This window comes from Euprymna scolopes, chromosome 45 (genome assembly GCF_053919585.1).
Source record: "Euprymna scolopes isolate OS-2025 chromosome 45, ASM5391958v1, whole genome shotgun sequence".
Lineage (NCBI taxonomy): Eukaryota > Metazoa > Mollusca > Cephalopoda > Sepiida > Sepiolidae > Euprymna > Euprymna scolopes.
In genome coordinates this window covers 1,674,118-1,694,937 of record NC_136526.1, presented here as the reverse complement: position 1 = coordinate 1,694,937, position 20,820 = coordinate 1,674,118, and the positions used below count along the sequence as shown (strand labels likewise).

At 33.4% G+C, this 20,820-nt stretch overlaps 1 protein-coding gene across 2 annotated transcripts in view; it reads right to left on the bottom strand.

The window, feature by feature from the left end:
- Window positions 1-20,820, bottom strand: part of LOC145269119 (splicing factor ESS-2 homolog) — a 75,122-nt gene that overhangs the window by 51,579 nt on the left and 2,723 nt on the right. For both annotated transcript variants that reach the window (XM_080124717.1, XM_080124715.1), the window contains exons 2-5: window positions 20,492-20,654; window positions 16,711-16,821; window positions 6,343-6,482; window positions 841-961 (exon numbers count right to left, since the gene is read on the bottom strand). In XM_080124717.1, coding sequence (XP_079980843.1) covers window positions 841-961; window positions 6,343-6,482; window positions 16,711-16,821; window positions 20,492-20,654 — 535 coding nt within the window. The remainder of the gene's footprint in view (window positions 1-840; window positions 962-6,342; window positions 6,483-16,710; window positions 16,822-20,491; window positions 20,655-20,820) is intronic.

Genomic DNA, 20,820 nt, shown 5'->3' with positions numbered 1-20,820 from the left:
TAGCTAGGCATACAAACATACATGCATTCACACACACTAACAGACAGTTGCTCTTGATATAATAGACTAGCATGGGTGCCCAGCATTGCCCGGGTGTTTGGAGTCATAAAAGAAAAAAAAAGTTTTGGTAGGTAGGTAGGCTCGAACCCAAAGCTTTGAGATCAATAGCCTGATAACTTACTGCGACGCTACAAGCACAGAGAATTGAGAATGGTTGAAATTAAACGATTAAAAAGTTACGTGACAGGTGCATAAATTTAATGAGGTCAAACAAGCCGTAGGGGAATGAAATACCGCACTTAACTTTGGCTGCAAGCCATTTTCCCCAAGATGTTGGGGAAAATCAGCTCCCCCATAAAGAAGGGAGTGTCCAAATGAATGGCAATTGTCTGATATGAGGGGTCTCCCCAGCGTTGATCAAAGCTCATTGCTTTTCTGGACCTCCCGGCACGAGTGCCAGGTAGACGACTTTGTTACGGATTCAGTTTCGCTTTTATGTTGAAAAGTCAAACAAACACGCAGAGACCAGGAAATAGCGCGAAAATAGCGTGTAAAAGTCGCTCAAATAAAAGATAGACACAACCTCTTTTCATAAATCGGAGATATTATAATCTAGGGAGTATATATAAAAAGTTCTAAGAAAGCAGCAGCCCCCCCCTCCAAAAGCCTTTGCCAGACATACACAAAAAACGCACACACTGACACACATTTTTTTTATACTATAGGTTATTATTTTTCTTTATTTAAAAATTCGAACTAAAATGATATCGATGAATCCCAGATTACATCGGGTTGATACAGCTAGTTCTTGAAAATGAAGAAAAAATGCTTAATCCATACCATCAGGCAGGTACATTAAACTGTTTTTGGCATTATATCTCCAAGTGTGTATGGAACATGGTGGTGGCCCCTGAATGGCTTGCTGTTCGATATTTGGTAGTGCTAATTTTTCTTGATGTTCCTGAAAGAGACAGGAAAGATGGGGGCGCTTATTCAGATTGGCACTTTATGGCAGTAATTAAAAGTAAAGAAAATACAGAAAAGTTTGATGTGTGTACCAGTCCCGACATGAAGACGAAATATTCCCCCCCCAAAAAAAACAACACAAAAACATATAATTTGATCAAGTAGTTTTTTTTTTATTTTTTTTGTTCAAGAAAATCACATTTTACTTTGTGTCGATGAGGTGGGAACAGGGTTCGTACAAATTTTCAATGTCCAATTTTCCAAGGCCTTCTCAAGACAAAATTCAAGTTTTCAAACCAAATTTGATATATAAACAATTGATATAATAAACCAAAAAAAAGTCGATAATTAACAGGAAAAGTCATTTTCATTTACATAAAAAACAATATGCCTGTCAATAATCATATTTATATTTCCTAACCCACTTATATTTGGCCAACGACGCATGATTAAATGTTTGAATTTTTGAATTTCAGGTATTGTGGATACAAGAGTTACATCCGTTTATCACTAACCTAACCAATGTAATATGGAAAACACCACATAATTTAATAGTATTTATTTCGATTTTATTTTTAATATTTCAACACAAATTTTTACTGGACGTAAAGAATACAATTTTTAAGGCTTTTCAAGAAATTTTCAAAATTTTCAAGATAATAGAAATAAGGCCTTTTCAATACAAACGGCAAAATTCAAGGACTTTTAAAGTGGGTACAAACTCTGGAGCCAACTCAATTCGAACTGAGATTTTTTGTTTTTGGTTTTAGTCTTGTAATGGCTACGATTTACCATTAATCACTTAAAATCGTTAAAAAAAAAAAAATTTTTTTAAATTAATTTTGTAAATAAAAAAAGAACTACTTGATCAACTTATGCAATTTTTGGAATGTGATCTTTTCGTTCTATGATGGGTATAAGATTTTTTTCTGTCCTTTTTTTGTTTTTCAATAGAGGAGGAATTCTGGACAACTACCCAAATTTGTACTTTAATTTGAATGAGACAAAATTTTAATTATTTTCAAAAAAAAAAAAAAAAAAAAAAATTTTTTTAAGAAAATGGAATCGGAACTTAAAGACAGTTTCCATAATAGAAATATGACTTTTTCAAGGCAAAAGTAAAAATTCAAGGAATTTGGGGGGAAAAGCATAGTGGTAATAGTAAAATCAAGGGTAGACAACTGACTTCCGTTTCAATTTTTTTGGGGGGGTAGATAATGTTGAAAAATAAAGATTTAAAACCAAGCAATAATTTGGTAACATAATTTATTTTTTTCAGAAAATAAAATTCTAAAACAATGAAACATTTTTTAGCTGGGCTACCCGGCGTTGCTCGGGACCATATAAAACGATGAGGAAAATGAAGTTGGAATTTTCAATGTCTAAATATCTTGAGCAAAAAAACATTTTACCTACCTTAGGACAGGTATTACATAATATATGTATGAAATAATTGTATCTTCCCTAGCAGAGGTAATTTACAGCACGTATATGAAATAATTTTACTTTCCCTAGGACGTGTATTGTACAAAGTACAATTAAAATACTTTTACCTACCTTTGGACAGGTAATGTAAATACATATATGAAACAGTTTAACGTACTCTCGACAAGTATTGTGCAACATATAGGACTAATTTCTCTTTCCACTAAGGCCATCATAATTTTAAGAAAAGCAAGTCACTTTTAGAACGTGGATCAACTTTCGAGCAAAATTATTTCAGTACGGTTCCTAATCTGTATACGTCAGTTTCTTTGTTCTTGGTCGATAATAAACGTCATCTATATACATAAAAGGCAAAATGTGTGTGCATGTGTTTGTATGCCTCGCAAAAATTTTCGACAGAGGCAACGGATCCTGACGAGGTAGATATCATTTTGAAGCGCGACCCTTCGGACGTCAAATATTGAAAAAATGTCCAAAAAAACATTAATTCTTTTACTCTCAGCTGGGCAGTTTTCTGCAGGGAGGGGTCGGATTTTCCGATGCCATTTCTCCAAGTCATCTTTTCTTTTCAATTGACTACGCTTAATTGGAATGCTTTCGACTTCCAGTCACCTCATGGACCATCGGTAAGACGTCAGATTTTCTTTCACTTTTTTTTCTGCCTTCACGTCACGGGTTCAAGCCTGCCTACCTACTACCACTTTTACTTGGCCCTCGTGACAAGATCAAAGTGTAGTATCTGTTCCGGCAGATACTGCAAGCTATGACTAGCTATGACTAGCAAAGACCAGATGTGGGGGCAACCCCACATGCCTGACCTTTAACCAGCTCCCATTTCCCACCTCTCGGGAGCTGGTCCCCTTTTCCCCTTCCCCCTCCCTTCACTCCTCACATTAAAAATCGGCCTTGTGCCTAATTTGCTCGGTGGCGGAGCAAATAAATACCATCTGTTCCGGCAGATACTGCAAGCAAAGACCATATGTGTGGGCACCCTCACATATAAGACCTTGGTCAATGTAGGGGCAACCCTTCATACCAATTGTCACTATCCAACTCCCCTACTCCCCGGGGAGTTGGTCCCCATTTCCCCTGCACTCCTCACATTAAAAATCGGCCTTGTGCCTAATTTGCTCGGTGGGGGAGCAAATAAATACCATCTGTTCTTCAGATGCGGCACTTCTATTTCTCGTTCTCTTTCAGTGAAGGAGAAATCCTTCACGACTGAGACAATTTTTATTTTTGTACCTTTTCTCCACGTTAAAAAAACGACCCTGGTGTCTAACTCTGTCCCGTGGGGAGGCATTGTAAATAGGTACTACCACTTTTTTTTTTTTTTTAACATCTCTCCCACCCTGACTGCCTGCTGTTGTTTTGACGCCCCCCCCTCACGCTACTACCACATTTTTAACACCGCTTTCTTACTTACTTACTACACTGACTTACTACACCACCTGCACACACCTGGGTAACACCGAGTATCCCATCCTCCTGCTATTACCATCTTTTTTTTTTTTTTTACCCCACTCTCCACCCAGTCTGCCTGCTATCGTTTTGATCCCCTCCCCCTACTACCACTTTTTTCAACACCTCTCTCCCCCAGGACTTCCTACTGTTATTTACCCCCCCGCCACATCTCTCCAAACCCGGGTACTTACGCTGGTCTATAATATGAAAAGCAAAATATGTATGTGTGTGCGTTTGTATGTCTGCTAAAATCTTTCGACATACGCGGCAGATCCTGACGAGATCGGTATCGTTCCGTAGCTCGATTCTTCGGACGACAAATATCGAAAAATTAGCCAAAAAACATTAATTCCTTCACCCTCAGCTGGCCAGTTTTTTTTTTTACAAGAAGGGGTCGGGTTTTGCGTCGCCATTTTCGCAAGTCCTATCAGGATAAAAAAGCTCTACTTGATTAAGAGGAGGAAAAAATAGAATAAGTTAAGATGATAAAAGGATAAAGTTGCATATAAACTTCATTACATTATCAAGTCAATAAGGGTTACAGAAAGAGGAATAGCAGATAAACAACTTTAGGTCATGTCATTTCGAAACTAAATGCTTTTCGGCAGAAGAGGAGAAAAAAAAAAATCGGCATTATCAAGGGAAAAAGACACCAATTTTAAAAACATTTAGATTAGAAATGGAAAAATTTCGCACGTCCTCATTCCCTTTTTTATTGACTAAGCCTTATTTTGACATTCATGACTGCCTGCTATCGTTTTGACCCCCCCTCCCTACTACCACTTTTTTCAACACCTCTCTCCACCAGGACTTCCTACTGTTATTTAACTCCCCCCCCCCCCATCTCTTCAAACCCGGGTACTCACGCTGGACTATAATATAAAAAGCAAAATGTCTATGTGTGTGCGTTTGTATGTCTGCTAAAATCTTTCGACATACGCGACATCCTGACGAGATCAGTATCGTTCCGAAGCTCGATTCTTCAGAAGACAAATATTTTCGACAGAGGCAACGGATCCTGACGATGTAGATATCATTTTGAAGCGCGACCCTTCGGACGTCAAATATTGAAAAATTGACCAAAAAACATTAATTCCTTCACCCTCAGCTGGCCAGTTTTTTTTTTTACAAGAAGGGGTCGGTTTTTGCGCCGCCATTTTCGCAAGTCCTCATTCCCTTTTCGATTGATGAAGCCTTATTTCGACATTCACGACTTCTGGTTGCGCAATGGAGACATTGACCAAGACATTAGGTTGTTATTTTTTCCTCCTTGGCATTACAGGTTCAAGCCTCCCTGACTTCTACCACTTTTTTTTTTTTTTTTTTTTAGCAACATCTCTCTCTACCCGGGTTGCCTACTATTATTTTCATTCCCCTCCTTCCCGCTACTACCACTTTTTTAACACCCCCTTCCCCAACTTCCCGGCTTCCTTACTACACAACCTCCACACACTCGGGCAACGCCGGGTACCCCCCGCTAGTTTTATATAAGTTAAAAAGAATATTAAAATGACTTCTGCCTTTACTTATCAGTAGAAAACGAAAAAAAAAAAATTACGATCTAGGAAGTATAAGAAAACTTCTCCCGGAATCTAACCGACATGAAAAGCCCGACAAAAAACACCTTTCGCGGACATAAACACACACTTGCGCCCATTTTGCCTTTTATATATTAGGCTAGCATGTGTGCCCAGTGTTGCCCGGGTGTTTTTAGGTGTGTGTTGAGAAAAAAAAGTTGTAGTAGGCAGGTAGGATCGAACCCGAAGCCTTGACATGAAGGTGGAAAAGAAAGTGAAAAAAAACAAAAAAAACTGACATCTTACCGCTCGGCCAGGAAGGGAAAGGATTGAAAAGCGTTCTAATTTAGCGATAAAAAAAGTTTACATGCAGAAAGCGAATGAGTTCACGCAGGCGAAGAAATGAAATCACGCAGTTAAGTTTGGCTGTAAGCCAGTTCACCTTTCACCCGTGGTGGGAAATTCAGCTCACCCCAAGAGGGGGGGGGATCTATGGTAGTGTCTTAATGAATAGCAATTGTCTAATATGGAGGATATTCTCCACAGTAATCAAAGCTGATTGCTTTCGATAAAGACAATCGATTTTTTTGTGAATCAGTTTCACTTTTATACGAAAAAGCTAAACAAACACGCGAGAGGAAGAAATAGCGCGAAAATAGCGTGTAAAAGTCGCTCAAATGAAAGATAGAGACGACCTCTTTTTGTAAATCAGAGATATTATAATCTAGGGAGTATATAAAAAGTTCTAAGAAATGGTGCCCCCCCCCTCCCCCCAAAAATGCCTTTGCCGGACATACAAAAAACGCACATAAACACACACACACATTTTTGCTTTTATATATTAGAAAAGTCAATAAAGAAAGAAAGCACAGTGCCACTATCTGAGACATAAGTTGCAGGAATACTACGTAGGCAGTTGAGCAGCAAGTACATATTATGTTTTACTTACCTCGTCCTGTTTTAATTCTTTTTCGTATAACCACGCATGTTTCTCGCGATGTTTTTGTTGTGTTGCTTTCAAAATGTCTCCAAACGAGGCGTTGTCTTCACTGGTATTTTTCGACAAATACTCATCCAAGCTGACTTTTTCTACAAAAAATTAAAAAGAATTTTTTTTTTTTTTTTTATAAAAAATACAAAACTATCCGGTGCTTTTGTACTGTGCGTCACTGATGTAAGGGAAATAACTCAAATTAACTAAGAGAGAATTTTTTTTTAAATTTTAGAATAGAATTTGGGACGCTAAAACTAATACCGAAAATAGTAATATATCCAAAAATTAGGAAAAATCATTCAGTGCTCATCTGAGCTCCAATCTATGGTCCCCCCTCGCCAAACTTTCACGAAAAACACTCGTCTAGTTAGAACCACTATCAATAATTACCCCTATTCTTTATCTGTGCCTAAACCAAAACGTAGATTCCATGAACAAGGCTCCTTTCTTAAAACTGCACATCTGTGGAACTCTCTTCGGTTTGCCTGTTTTCCATTTGACTACAATTTGGTTGTCTTCAAGTCAAACGTAAACAAATTCTTGTTGAACCATCCCCTTAAGTAATCCAATTTACCAAATGTCCACTACTAACGGTTACTATATTATCCCATTGACTGCTACTAACTCTTTAACCCTTATCGTTGAGTGGCCACTGGACCCTGATAAGCGGGGACCCCTATGTAAAAAAGTTATTTCTAGTTAAAAGTAATTTTTTTTTTTTTTAGAACACGTATGTAAAAATATGTTTTAAGCCATCCAACGCAAAGAATAAACAATGTAAAAATAATGTTTATAGATATATTTCGCCGAGGAAACCTGCCCGCATCAAGACTTTTTTTTGTTCTATTTTGAATTCTTATTTTTTAACGTCTTTAAAACCACTTATTACTTTAGCAGACGCCAAGTAGTATGACACAATTACATTGACACACTGATTCTCACCAAATCACTGAAGTTATTGTGGATGGCCTATGGCCCTCCAGGGGCTCAAGTGCATCCTGTACTATTAAAAAAAAAAAAAAAGAAAAAAAAAAAAGAAGAAAAAAAAACAAAAAAAAAAAAAACAAACACCATTGAACCACAACTAAACGGACTTGTCCCGACTAGTAGTACTACCAGGAGGCATAAAGGGGGGGAAAAAAAAATCTTGATAAGTATGAGTTTCTTAACCAAAATATATTGATAAACATTATTTTACATTGTTTATCCTTTGTGGTGGATGGCTTCAAAATGTATTTTACATAGTGTTTTATTTTGATATATATATATATATATATATATATATATATATATATACTCACACTAGCTGGCAGCCCGGCATTGCCTGGTCATACAATACACTTAAACATGATATTTTAATTTATGCAGATTGCATATGTATTATTATAGAATCATTCCTCTATTGATTATATATTACGAGGTATAATTTGCTCGGTGGACTGATTTGCAAAAATAATAATAATTTTATTCATCAAATTCCGTCTGTGTTTGTTTACAATATCATGTCAGCTGATATTTGGGCTTGATGATGAATGCCCTGGAAAAGTCACTTCTGATTAATGTTCAGTTTTAAAATATGCAAACGTTGAAATGATTTGCGGCGATTTTAAATGGTACCTCTTCTTTTATCGTAAATTGAACTCATTAATAACAAAAAATTAAAATAAAATGTGGAGCTTGAACATCATTCGATCTGTAATCAAATGCTCTACACCTGAACTATATCTTCAGATGACAATAAATGTTTTTTTGTAAGAAGAAATGATTTGCTGAAAATTTTATTATCTCCCCTGTAAAAATTATTCTTTTTTATCTATAAGAAAGAAAAGCTACTTTTAAGATTGGACGTTTTTTGATTTTCGATACTTATCGGATGAATTCCTGTAAAAAACATATCTAAGAACACTGCCAGACATATAAATTGCAGAAAGAAGGCTCAGCCATTTCAGAACCTATGAGGAAGAGGAAGGAACTCACACACACACACGTAGTGGCTTGTATGTGTGTGTATATATATATATATATATATATTACACATATATATATATATATACACACATAAATACATATACATAAATATATATATATATCTCTATATAAATAAAATGAATTCATTTTTCCCCATTTGAGTTTGACCTTAATAAGATTTAAAATCAAGACATTACATGCAAATGTAATGTGTACAAACTGCAGCACAGGATCTGAGGTGTGCTATAGGCCTATTAACCTTACACTTCCTCGATAACCGTACATTCCTATATTTTTCCCGGTGAGAGTTCACTGCCAAAATCGTTTAGATTCAATGGAAGTTGCAACATCTTTTCTCTCTATTAGATTCCTCCTTTTCCTGCTCCCTATTTACACCGCATCGGATGTGTTTACAAGGAACAGTACGATATATGCCGTTTTTTGTTTTTTTATATCTTCTTTCCCTGATTGATGCGATTATTATTATTGTTTTCTTTTTACTTTTTTTTTAGTTAGTGTAAGACGCAACCTGTGGGATTAACCCGTTCTTACTTGCGGTTTTAACGAACTAACCTTGAAATATAACTAGAACTTTATTTATTATTGCTTGCAACTAAACATTTATTTTTACACAAAGAATTAATTCCTTACTGTTTTTTACAATGCAACAATATCGTGAATTCACTTGCATTACACTCAAATTAAAATTAAAACAAATAAATTCATTTAGAATTCGAGAAAACAAAAAAAATTCATTTAAAATTCGTTCACTGTGGAATTGAGATTTGACCTAATTCACTTTTTAGTTAATTCATCACGTTTTTTTTTTTTTTTTTGCGCTTTCGCCTCAATGATTCCAGTTCAGAGTACTTTGGTAGGGAAATGTACACATACAGACAGACGATTTCACTTATTTATATATATATATATATATATATATATATAATCTGTGATCTAATTCATCTCATTATTTGGATATATATATATATATATATATATATATATATATATATATATATATATATATATTAATTATTAATTTTATTTATACAAACATTAATGGCTACATATGTGCATACATGTTTCTGTAATCACCCACGTCGGGGGATTACGTCTTCAGGCCAAGAACCACCTTCAAAAGTGACATTTCCACCAAATACATTTTTCTATTTCGTTTATCAAGTTAAAAATACAACCTGGGTGGGAGTCAAAAAAAACAAAAACGGTAAAAGGATGAGTGAGGTCTATGAAGATGATAAACATCTTTTTTCTTTTCCCCCTCCCCCATCTAACTTAACTTTTGGCTTTTTATGGCATAGGGTCATTGAGAGTTTCGTTTTCTTGTCTTAGAGTCTGTAAGTTAATAACCTTAGCTATGGTCAACCAAGTACTGACCGGTGCCTTTTTAATCTACCTCCACCCACACATACACGCAACACACACATAACACATCCATACACAGCCACTGCCAACACACACAGTATACACACATTAATCCATATATTCAAAAGCGAATCCATGCTAGACACTTTTTGTTTTATTTACTGAAACTAGACAATGATTCTGAAACTACGTAGAAGATAAAGTAAAAGTTACATTAAGGTAAATAAAAAATATAAATAAATAAAAATAAAATACATAAATAAATAAATAAATAAATAAAAATAAATAAAAAATAAAAAATATATAAAAAATACAATAAAAAATAAAAAAATAAAAAATAAGATAAATAAGAATAAAAATAAAATTAAATTAAAACAAATAAACCAACAAAATGTGAATAAATATAAACCCGAAAGTTATCTAAACCCCACATGTACCTATATGCGTGTATCAATACACTTATAAATGTCTAACATTTATCTACACCCGCGCATATATACACACACACACATTTCAGACATACAGAGACAAATAATAGTATTTTTCTTTACTTATGTAGCGTGGTAACATCTTCGTATATGCAATATTATGCTACCCGACTACAGACGGGTGTATATATATATATATATATATATATATATATATATATATATATATATATACACACATATACACATATATATACATATATACATATATACATACATACATACATACACACATATACATATATACACATATACATATATATATACATATATACATATATATACATATATATATATACACACATACACATATATATATATATACATATACACACACATACACACATATACACACATATACACAAACACACATCTACATACATACATGCATAAATACATACATATACACATACATACATATAAACACACACACAACAGACATACATATACATATCCACACATACATACATATATAACATATATATAAACAACATTCGGACATCCATACATTTTTGTAATCTATATTGTTACAACAATTCTATACGAGGCAGCCTATTCTAATAGTTCAGAAATATACGTGTGTATACATATATCTACATACAATAGACACAGAGACACATCCACATACAAACATACACACAGATACATAGATACAGATATATATATATATAAACATACAAACATACATGCATACGTAAAATACACTTATATATCCAAAGTCACACAAATATAGACATATATATATATATATATACATGCATACATGTACCGTGCCACCAAATGATACATCTAAAGTAGAAACAGACATGAATACACCTACTATATAAATTCACTTTTTCTATCAAATTCCACACGTCTAGTTACGTTTCCTGGCCCCATCCGCTTGTTACACTTTCCTAAGTTGTAGGTTTTTACCGTAAAAATTGACACTACGTAAAAATTTATATTGAATTCAGCATGAAGTTCATAGGGTTATCCTCATATTTAACAAAGATTCTTTCGATGGTAAGGCAGGTATACATAAGATGTATCACGACACAATAATAATATATAATAACATATGACATAAATCAGAGTATTTAGGTTATACAAACCTAGTATATAAGCTTATATATTGTAGTACTTACCTTCATCTTTGCTTATTCACTCTAATACCCTAATTCCTTTCTCTTCCGTTCACCCTTCATTCCTTACTTTCTTTCATCTATTTTTTTTTTTTTTTTTTTTTTTTTTATATATGATGAATAATCAAACATATGAAAAGGACACTTCCTTATCGTTATATTACTGGAAATTAGTTAGAGAAAATAAAACACCTAGTATAGAATGGAATATTATTAGAAGGGCCAATACTTGCCACTCATTGAACTCACCATGTCTATTATGCTTATCAGAAAAACTTGAGATAACTAGGTTTAAAGACAGAGAAAAATTATTGAATATTAAACAAGAAACTGCTATATCCTGCAAACATTTCAGAATACATGCACTTAAGGAACTCTAAATTAGGATAATGGAACTGCTATAAGTACAACTAACCCCCATCAAATAACCCCCCCACAAAGAGGATAAGTGAGGTCGCAACTATAATCATACCCATATGGGTTACGTAAGTCACTTAATATTCTACTTCATCGAGCAGTTGTGGTATTACTAGCCGAAATAAGTACCTGTATGAAGGTATATTTGAACTAAATGAGTAATAGATCGTTTTGAGTGAAGCTCGTAATAATGTATGCATATGGATATTTTTGGGTGTGTGCATGTATGGATATATGATCTTTATATACCCGGGTAGGAAAAATAATTTATTAATAAAAAAAAAAAAAAAAAAAAAATAGATGAAAGAAAGTAAGGAATGAAGGGTGAACGGAAGAGAAAGGAATAAGGGTATTAGAGTGAATAAGCAAAGATGAAGGTAAGTACTACAATATATAAGCTTATATACTAGGTTTGTATAACCTAAATACTCTGATTTATGTCATATGTTATTATATATTATTATTGTGTCGTGATACATCTTATGTATACCTGCCTTACCATCGAAAGAATCTTTGTTAAATATGAGGATAACCCTATGAACTTCATGCTGAATTCAATATAAATTTTTACGTAGTGTCAATTTTTACGGTAAAAACCTACAACTTAGGAAAGTGTAACAAGCGGATGGGGCCAGGAAACGTAACTAGACGTGTGGAATTTGATAGAAAAAGTGAATTTATATAGTAGGTGTATTCATGTCTGTTTCTACTTTAGATGTATCATTTGGTGGCACGGTACATGTATGCATGTATATATATATATATATATGTCTATATTTGTGTGACTTTGGATATATAAGTGTATTTTACGTATGCATGTATGTTTGTATGTTTATATATATATATATCTGTATCTATGTATCTGTGTGTATGTTTGTATGTGGATGTGTCTCTGTGTCTATTGTATGTAGATATATGTATACACACGTATATTTCTGAACTATTAGAATAGGCTGCCTCGTATAGAATTGTTGTAACAATATAGATTACAAAAATGTATGGATGTCCGAATGTTGTTTATATATATGTTATATATGTATGTATGTGTGGATATGTATATGTATGTCTGTTGTGTGTGTGTTTATATGTATGTATGTGTATATGTATGTATTTATGTATGTATGTATGTATGTGTGTGTTTGTGTATATGTGTGTATATGTGTGTATGTGTGTGTATATGTATATATATATATGTGTATGTGTGTATATATATATATGTATATATGTATATATATATGTATATGTGTATATATGTATATGTGTGTATGTATGTATGTATGTATATATGTATATATGTATATATATGTGTATATGTGTGTATATATATATATATATATATATATATATATATATATATATATATAACACCCGTCTGTAGTCGGGTAGCATAATATTGCATATACGAAGATGTTACCACGCTACATAAGTAAAGAAAAATACTATTATTTGTCTCTGTATGTCTGAAATGTGTGTGTGTGTATATATGCGCGGGTGTAGATAAATGTTAGACATTTATAAGTGTATTGATACAAGCATATAGGTACATGTGGGGTTTAGATAACTTTCGGGTTTATATTTATTCACATTTTGTTGGTTTATTTGTTTTAATTTAATTTTATTTTTATTCTTATTTATCTAATTTTTATTTTTTTATTTTTTATTGTATTTTTTATATATTTTTTATTTTTTATTTATTTTTATTTATTTATTTATTTATTTATGTATTTTATTTTTATTTATTTATATTTTTTATTTACCTTAATGTAACTTTTACTTTATCTTCTACGTAGTTTCAGAATCATTGTCTAGTTTCAGTAAATAAAACAAAAAGTGTCTAGCATGGATTCGCTTTTGAATATATGGATTAATGTGTGTATACTGTGTGTGTTGGCAGTGGCTGTGTATGGATGTGTTATGTGTGTGTTGCGTGTATGTGTGGGTGGAGGTAGATTAAAAAGGCACCGGTCAGTACTTGGTTGACCATAGCTAAGGTTATTAACTTACAGACTCTAAGACAAGAAAACGAAACTCTCAATGACCCTATGCCATAAAAAGCCAAAAGTTAAGTTAGATGGGGGAGGGGGAAAAGAAAAAAGATGTTTATCATCTTCATAGACCTCACTCATCCTTTTACCGTTTTTGTTTTTTTTGACTCCCACCCAGGTTGTATTTTTAACTTGATAAACGAAATAGAAAAATGTATTTGGTGGAAATGTCACTTTTGAAGGTGGTTCTTGGCCTGAAGACGTAATCCCCCGACGTGGGTGATTACAGAAACATGTATGCACATATGTAGCCATTAATGTTTGTATAAATAAAATTAATATACCTGCTCTGTTCACTCATTGAGCACTATTTTGGTAGACACGTGTTGTTTCATTGGATTTACTTCTAGGAAACTAAACTCTACTGGCTATATATATATATATATATATATATCCAAATAATGAGATGAATTAGATCACATTTCTAATTAGAGATCTAATTCATCTCATTATTTGGAGATATATATATATATATATATATATATATATATATATATATATATATATATATCCAAATAATTATTTGGATATATATATATATATATATATATATATATATATATATATATATATATATATCCAAATAATGAGATGAATTAGATCACAGATTAATGAATCTTGTGGTTTCAAGTCTTACAATATATTTTTGGAAGGTAATATTTTTATATAATACAATCCCAGCCAAATAAAATTGCTCAATATATTAGATAGAGCTAATTAAAAATTTTAGGTTTTATATTTAAATTTTTTTTCAGAAAATATAATCTTCAAAACAAAATAAGTTACTGTTTGAACAAGGAATACAACATTTAAAGTTATTTCCTAAATAATTTATACATATAAATATATATATGAGGGAGTGGCACTCGTCCGACAAGATGTATATATATATATATATATATATATATTTATATATATATACACACATACATACATATGATGATTACAGCCTCTTGTCAGACGAGTGCCACTCCCTCAGTCACTGAACGTCCATGTGCCCGAAGATGGCTTTTCAGTCCTGCCAACGACTTGCACACTGAAAACAGTCATTGTTTTGGATGAAACCAAAGGCACGGAACCTGTATCATCGTGCACTTTAATGTGATTAACAAAACCTGCTTTGGACAACAGACCCCGGTAAGACACCTCACAGATCCAAAGATCTCCATGATTGGGCGGCATGGTCTGATGTTTCCTACATACTCTCGAGCTTTGCTCGATCTATTTTGGCTGCTTCAAAATGTTCTGTGCCCCTGTATATCACTGTCCTCCACTGCTTGCGATCATACGCTAGGGATTCCCAACTGTCAGCAGGAATATGGAAACTCACCAGACTCTCCTTGATGCTATCATGAAAACGTTTTTGGGGCTTGTGCTGGGGTCTTTTACCAAAAAGAGAGTTCACCATAAAACAACTGTTTTGGGAATTGATAGTCATCAAGCCGAACAAGGTGACCTGCCCAACGCATCTGGTTCTTAATAACAATGGTAGCAATACTGATTGTTTTTGGCCTTATTTAAGACATGTATCAGGGACAAAACTATTCCACTTTAAACCAATATATATATATATATATATATATATATATATATATATATGTAAGTAAATTCTTGGTACAGCAAAATGGAAGGAGAAATTTCAGAGGAAACATATAATTTAATTTAAATACCAAAGAAAAAAAAAAAAAAAAAAAAAACGGGCAGGTGAAATTATTAAAATTTCCTTAAGGCCTTATCGTCTGATCCTCTAAGAGGAAACGTCAGAATGATAAATTAAAAACTAAGAATCGAATGAGGAAAGAAGGGAATTTGGTTTCAGTTGGAAGACTAGTGAGAAAAAAAAAATCGCACTGTTCAGGTGGTTTTAAATCAATAAATATTTCCAACTGATGTTTCAACATCTTTTGTCTACATATATATATATATATATATATATATATATATATGTATATAGTAGTAAGTTATAAAATATTTATGGCGATTAAGCTACACTGAATATTCCGATCCATGTAGATTATGCCTTCACAAAAAATTTGCTATCCTATACTTTAAAGAACCTCAACATCTATTAAACTGTAGGAGAGAAATAGCGAACAAACGTATTCACAAGATAAAATTTAATCTAGGATAGAGATACAAAATAATTTTAAAACTAACAATAACAATAGAAAATAAACAAATAAAATAAATAAACATGCATATACATAAACTATCGCACACACATATACACGTATGGATATATATATATGTATATAAACTAACATATAAAAAAAAATTAACCTAGATTTAAAACAGGTCAAGACACTAGATATCTACGCTAAATAGCAAACACAAAGGAATGGGTCAACTGGAGGTCAAATGGGCCTTTGTCCTGTAAGTGCCTGCTCATTGGCTGATTAGGAAGTGTGCGGTGGATACTAGAAAGCTGATTGGCTAACAAAAAACTCAATAGAATGTGTGTATATAAAAACGCAAGACAACCACAAAATTCGCGCATAAGCCTGAAGAGTCCTAGAGTGGATGAAAAGCGGAATATTCAGTGTAGCTTAATCGCCATATATATTTTATAAATTACTAACTAGCTCTACCTATGTATTGAGCACTGTTGAAGTAAATACTTAAAGTTTACGCATAAATCTATACTTTCGTATATTAATTTATATGAGTAAATGAAATAGTTTATATATATATATATATATATATATATATATATATAGAGAGAGAGAGAGAGAGAGAGAGAGAGAGAGAGATAATTATTTACTATAATAATTATTCAATACCTACAGACACTTGTGTTTCATCCTTTCGGGAATCATCAGTGAAGGGTGTTCCAGGTTAAAATATCCCAAATTAAAAACCACGAAAACGTTTTTTGGGCTTGTGTTATATATTACTCACCTGTTTGATCAGGAACATCGTCTTCTTTATCTGCGTTTGCTTCTTTGTGGTGCGTGGGTGATTTCTGATTTTGTCGGGGTTCAGGGGTCTCAAATGTGGCAGGGCTGTTGTCTGGATGAAATAAGAAAGAAAGATTTCAGAACAGAAGTTTGGAATGCAATGATAATGTAACGTGGCCGTAACGTGTTCTTTTCAGCTCAAACCTCTCTTGGACCCCCCACGCCATTCAGCACCGTCAACAAAGAAAAACCAAACAAAAATAAATAAATCTGAGCCAGCTTTTTTTTTTTTCTTTTTTAACACAAATCGGTTATTACCATTTTTCTTTCTCCCCTCCGTCTCAAACGTGGCGGGGCTATTGTCTGGATAAAATAAGGGATTTCAGAACAGAAGTTTGGAATGCAAGTTGCAATCTGTAATGTGACTGTAATGTGGATGCTAATGCCGGCCAGCACGTCGACAAAGGAAAAACAAATAAAAATAAATAAATCTGAGCCAGCTTTTTTTTTTCTTTTTTAACACAAGTTGTTTATTAGCGTTTTTCTTGCCCCGTCCTGACACCAGCTAAAAAATTTCTTGCTTTCTGCTCCCCTAAACACCGGCCGTAGACTAATTTCTCATACGTCTATTTTTTTTGACCGCACTCTTACTTCTCTCTTTCATTTTACACGTCCTTCTCTTTCAGTGTTGATTTCGTTTCTCACCGACCACGTGGTGTCCTTTTTCTCATTTTTCTTCAGACGCAAGACACTTACCAATTTGCATACGTGTTCAAACGTTACTGCTGCTGCTGCTAATACAATCGCTTACCATCCATCCTTCACTGCTGCTGCTATTTTCAAACATGCTCTATTACAATACATCAATTGTAGAAAATAGGGAAAGAACTGCAGCTGTTATAAGTGTTAAATATTGAGGTGAGCAGGTTGCCTAGTAGATACTAGCTAGTGCAGGTTGCAGCAGAAATACCTCCCACATTTTAAACTTTCAACTGTAGCTAATGAACCTATGCAAGTGTCAATGATGTTTTTACTTAACCATTTTTTTCCAGCTACCCTCATCAGACTGATGCACATAATTTCCAAAACAAAATTTACTAACATTAACCTTTTAATTTTTCCTCACATCATGCTCAAGAGGCTTCTTCAATTTTATAAGAGCTCAACTTCCATGGTAGAGCCATAATTCCAAGTGATCATTATCCTTAGATAGACAGGTAGAAACCCAAACACGATTTTAATCGTCCCCTATATCCTAGAGCCAGAGCATTTAACCCCGCATTAGTCGCATGGAATGTTTTGTCACCCCAATTTTGTTTAAGTGCTCATAATTCCTAGTTGGTAACTTATTTCTTTTCCTCCCTCTCAGTACTCTCCCGACTCAGTGAGAGTATAGCAAATGTGGTATGGCGCAGTTGTATCTCAGTTTTCCTTAGAGGTAGACATCGCTTTGTCCTTCTGGGGTGTCCAGTCACCCCAGCTGACTAACCTAAGTATGATTTTATGATTTATATATTTTTGTATTTTTCCAGTGAGAATAAAAATTTGCAAATATAAGTGCATATTATGTATCATCAGGTTAATCTGTAATATTTATTATGCAATTTTTTTTTTTACACGGTGATCACCACTTATCAAGGCCTGGAAGCCACTCAGGGATAAGGGTTATTGCAAGTACAGTACGTTAGTGTGGAGATTTAATGAAGTGTTTACTTAAGAGGGCGGTTCATTAGGAATTTGTTAACGTTGGACTTGAAGACATCCAAGTTGTAGTCAGGTGGGAAGCAGGCAGACTGAACAGAGTTCCACAGGTGTGCAGTTCTAAGAAAGAAGCTTTGTTCCTGGAATCCACGTTTTGATTTAGGAATTAATATGTTTTGATATATTTCTTTATCATAAGTTTGTATTGGATTATTATTTTATTCACAATTTATTATTTTTTTTCAGTTTTGTAACTATATGTTTAACTAATATATCTTAATTTTTGCTTAGTTTTATAATTTATTTTATTGTAGTATTTTATATTAATATCAACATCGACATCGCTTTGTCCTTCTGGGGTGTCCAGTCATCCCAGCTGACTAACCTAAGTATGATTTTATGATTTATATATTTTTGTATTTTTCCAGTGGGAATAAAAATTTGTAAATATAAGCGCATATTATGTATCATCAGGTTAATCTGTAATATTTAATATGGAATTGATGTTTTGGTATTTTCTTTATCGTAAGTTTTGATGGATTATTTTTTTATTTACAATTTATTATTTTTTCAGTTTTGTAACTATGAATTTAATATCTTATTTAATATCTTTATTTTTGCTTAGTTTTATAATTTATTTCATTGTATTATTTTATATTAATATCAACAAAATACAAGTGATTCAAACTGTTCAACAAGGACTGTAGATATATCATGAACCAGCATGATAACTATATTTTACAAAATAATAACACTATAAACATTTTCGTATTGGGGGGTAGAAACACCCCATTGTTTATAGATATAGCCTGAACCAGCATTCTTCCTTGGGGGTAGGCGCCGCCTTGTCATTCTGGGGTGTCTAGTCACCTGACTAATGTTTGTACGATTTTATGATTTGTAGATATAAGCAATAATTAAGTATCACTAGCAGGATCTGTTGCCCGGCGTTGACCAGTAGTAGTTATCCTTCTCTTTATCTCAGGAAGGAGATCTCCATCGTTCGTAATTTTCTTTCCCAAGTAGAGGTTGCAGGGAAGAGAAAAGGGCCTCCCCCCCACTAAGCTACGAAGTCTATTTTTACTCTGTCAAGGCAAGATGAGCTGCTTCTAGCAGATCCTGCCCAGATGTGGCAACAGTACACCCTCATTGGACGTATTTGGCTGGTAGCATATATATATATATATATATATATATATATATATATAGTCTTTAAAACTATATAAAAAAAACACTTAATTTTTATATTTTTTTATCATTCGTTGGGAAACTAATCAGTAAGCCATTTAATCACTTACAATCATTGCATTAACTTCCTGAGAAAGTTTTGAAATAAAGACTAAACGTTGATGAACACATAACTTAGTTTGTTCCTTTTTTATTTCTCTATTTCGTCGGAATACTATTTCCATTATTCTCATCATATATCTATGTATGGATATATATACTCATAGCTAAATTGAATATTGAAATGCTCATATCTTTGGTTCTATGGGACAAAACTATGAAAATTTGCAGGCTTTTTGAAGATTATAATACTATTCTATGGTTACAATTTTATGACAATTGGTAAAAAAGAACCTATATTTTCAAACCAATAAAATATGGCTAATTTGCCTACATTTGTATATATAGTGTCCTGGAAGGTTAGCTTCAGTTTTGCCGCTTCAGTTGTCTCTTCTGTGGCCTTGGCAGCCCTATATATGAGCTTGAGGTAGGTGCCTGTCTAGCTGCACTGATGAGCTGTGATGCAGTGAAACAGTACTGTATGTGGATAACTATAATGCTCCTTATCTTGAGTTGAGCATTTGGGAAGTGATACACGATATACCATTAGCATATTCAGTGATGCTCTTTGTGTAAACAAGTCGAGCTTAGGTATTCGGACGATGTCAAAACATTGTTAATTCACTACCCATACAGCAGCTGCCGTTTAGCTTTAGTTTTGCTGCTTTGGGATGAATTTTGCTTAGTGTTTTTTTAATTTTCTTAGTTGTCTCCCCCGTGACCATGACAGGCCACTAATAATAATTTGCTACATTAAAATGTTTCATTTTTGTAACTTACAAAAGAGTACTCACAGATTGAAGACGTGCCTGTTTCCGGCCGTCTTAGTCCATATTTCATCTGGATCTGTCGTAATTTAACAAGGTCATTGCTTTCAATGGCATCGTAATACTCCGCTTGTGCCTTCCATTTTGGAAGATCGGGGAAGAAATCACGCTGGATAATTTGCTGTAAATCCTGCAAGAGAGAACGGAAAGAATATTATTTGTTAAAAATTTTTTTTTTTAATTACAAAATCAATTTCCCAATCTGCCCCCCTCCCTTGCACACGTGAAATTTAACTTGTGTTTTTGATGCAACTAATGTCTTCTACTAAGCCCATATTACAAATTTTTTTAATTAC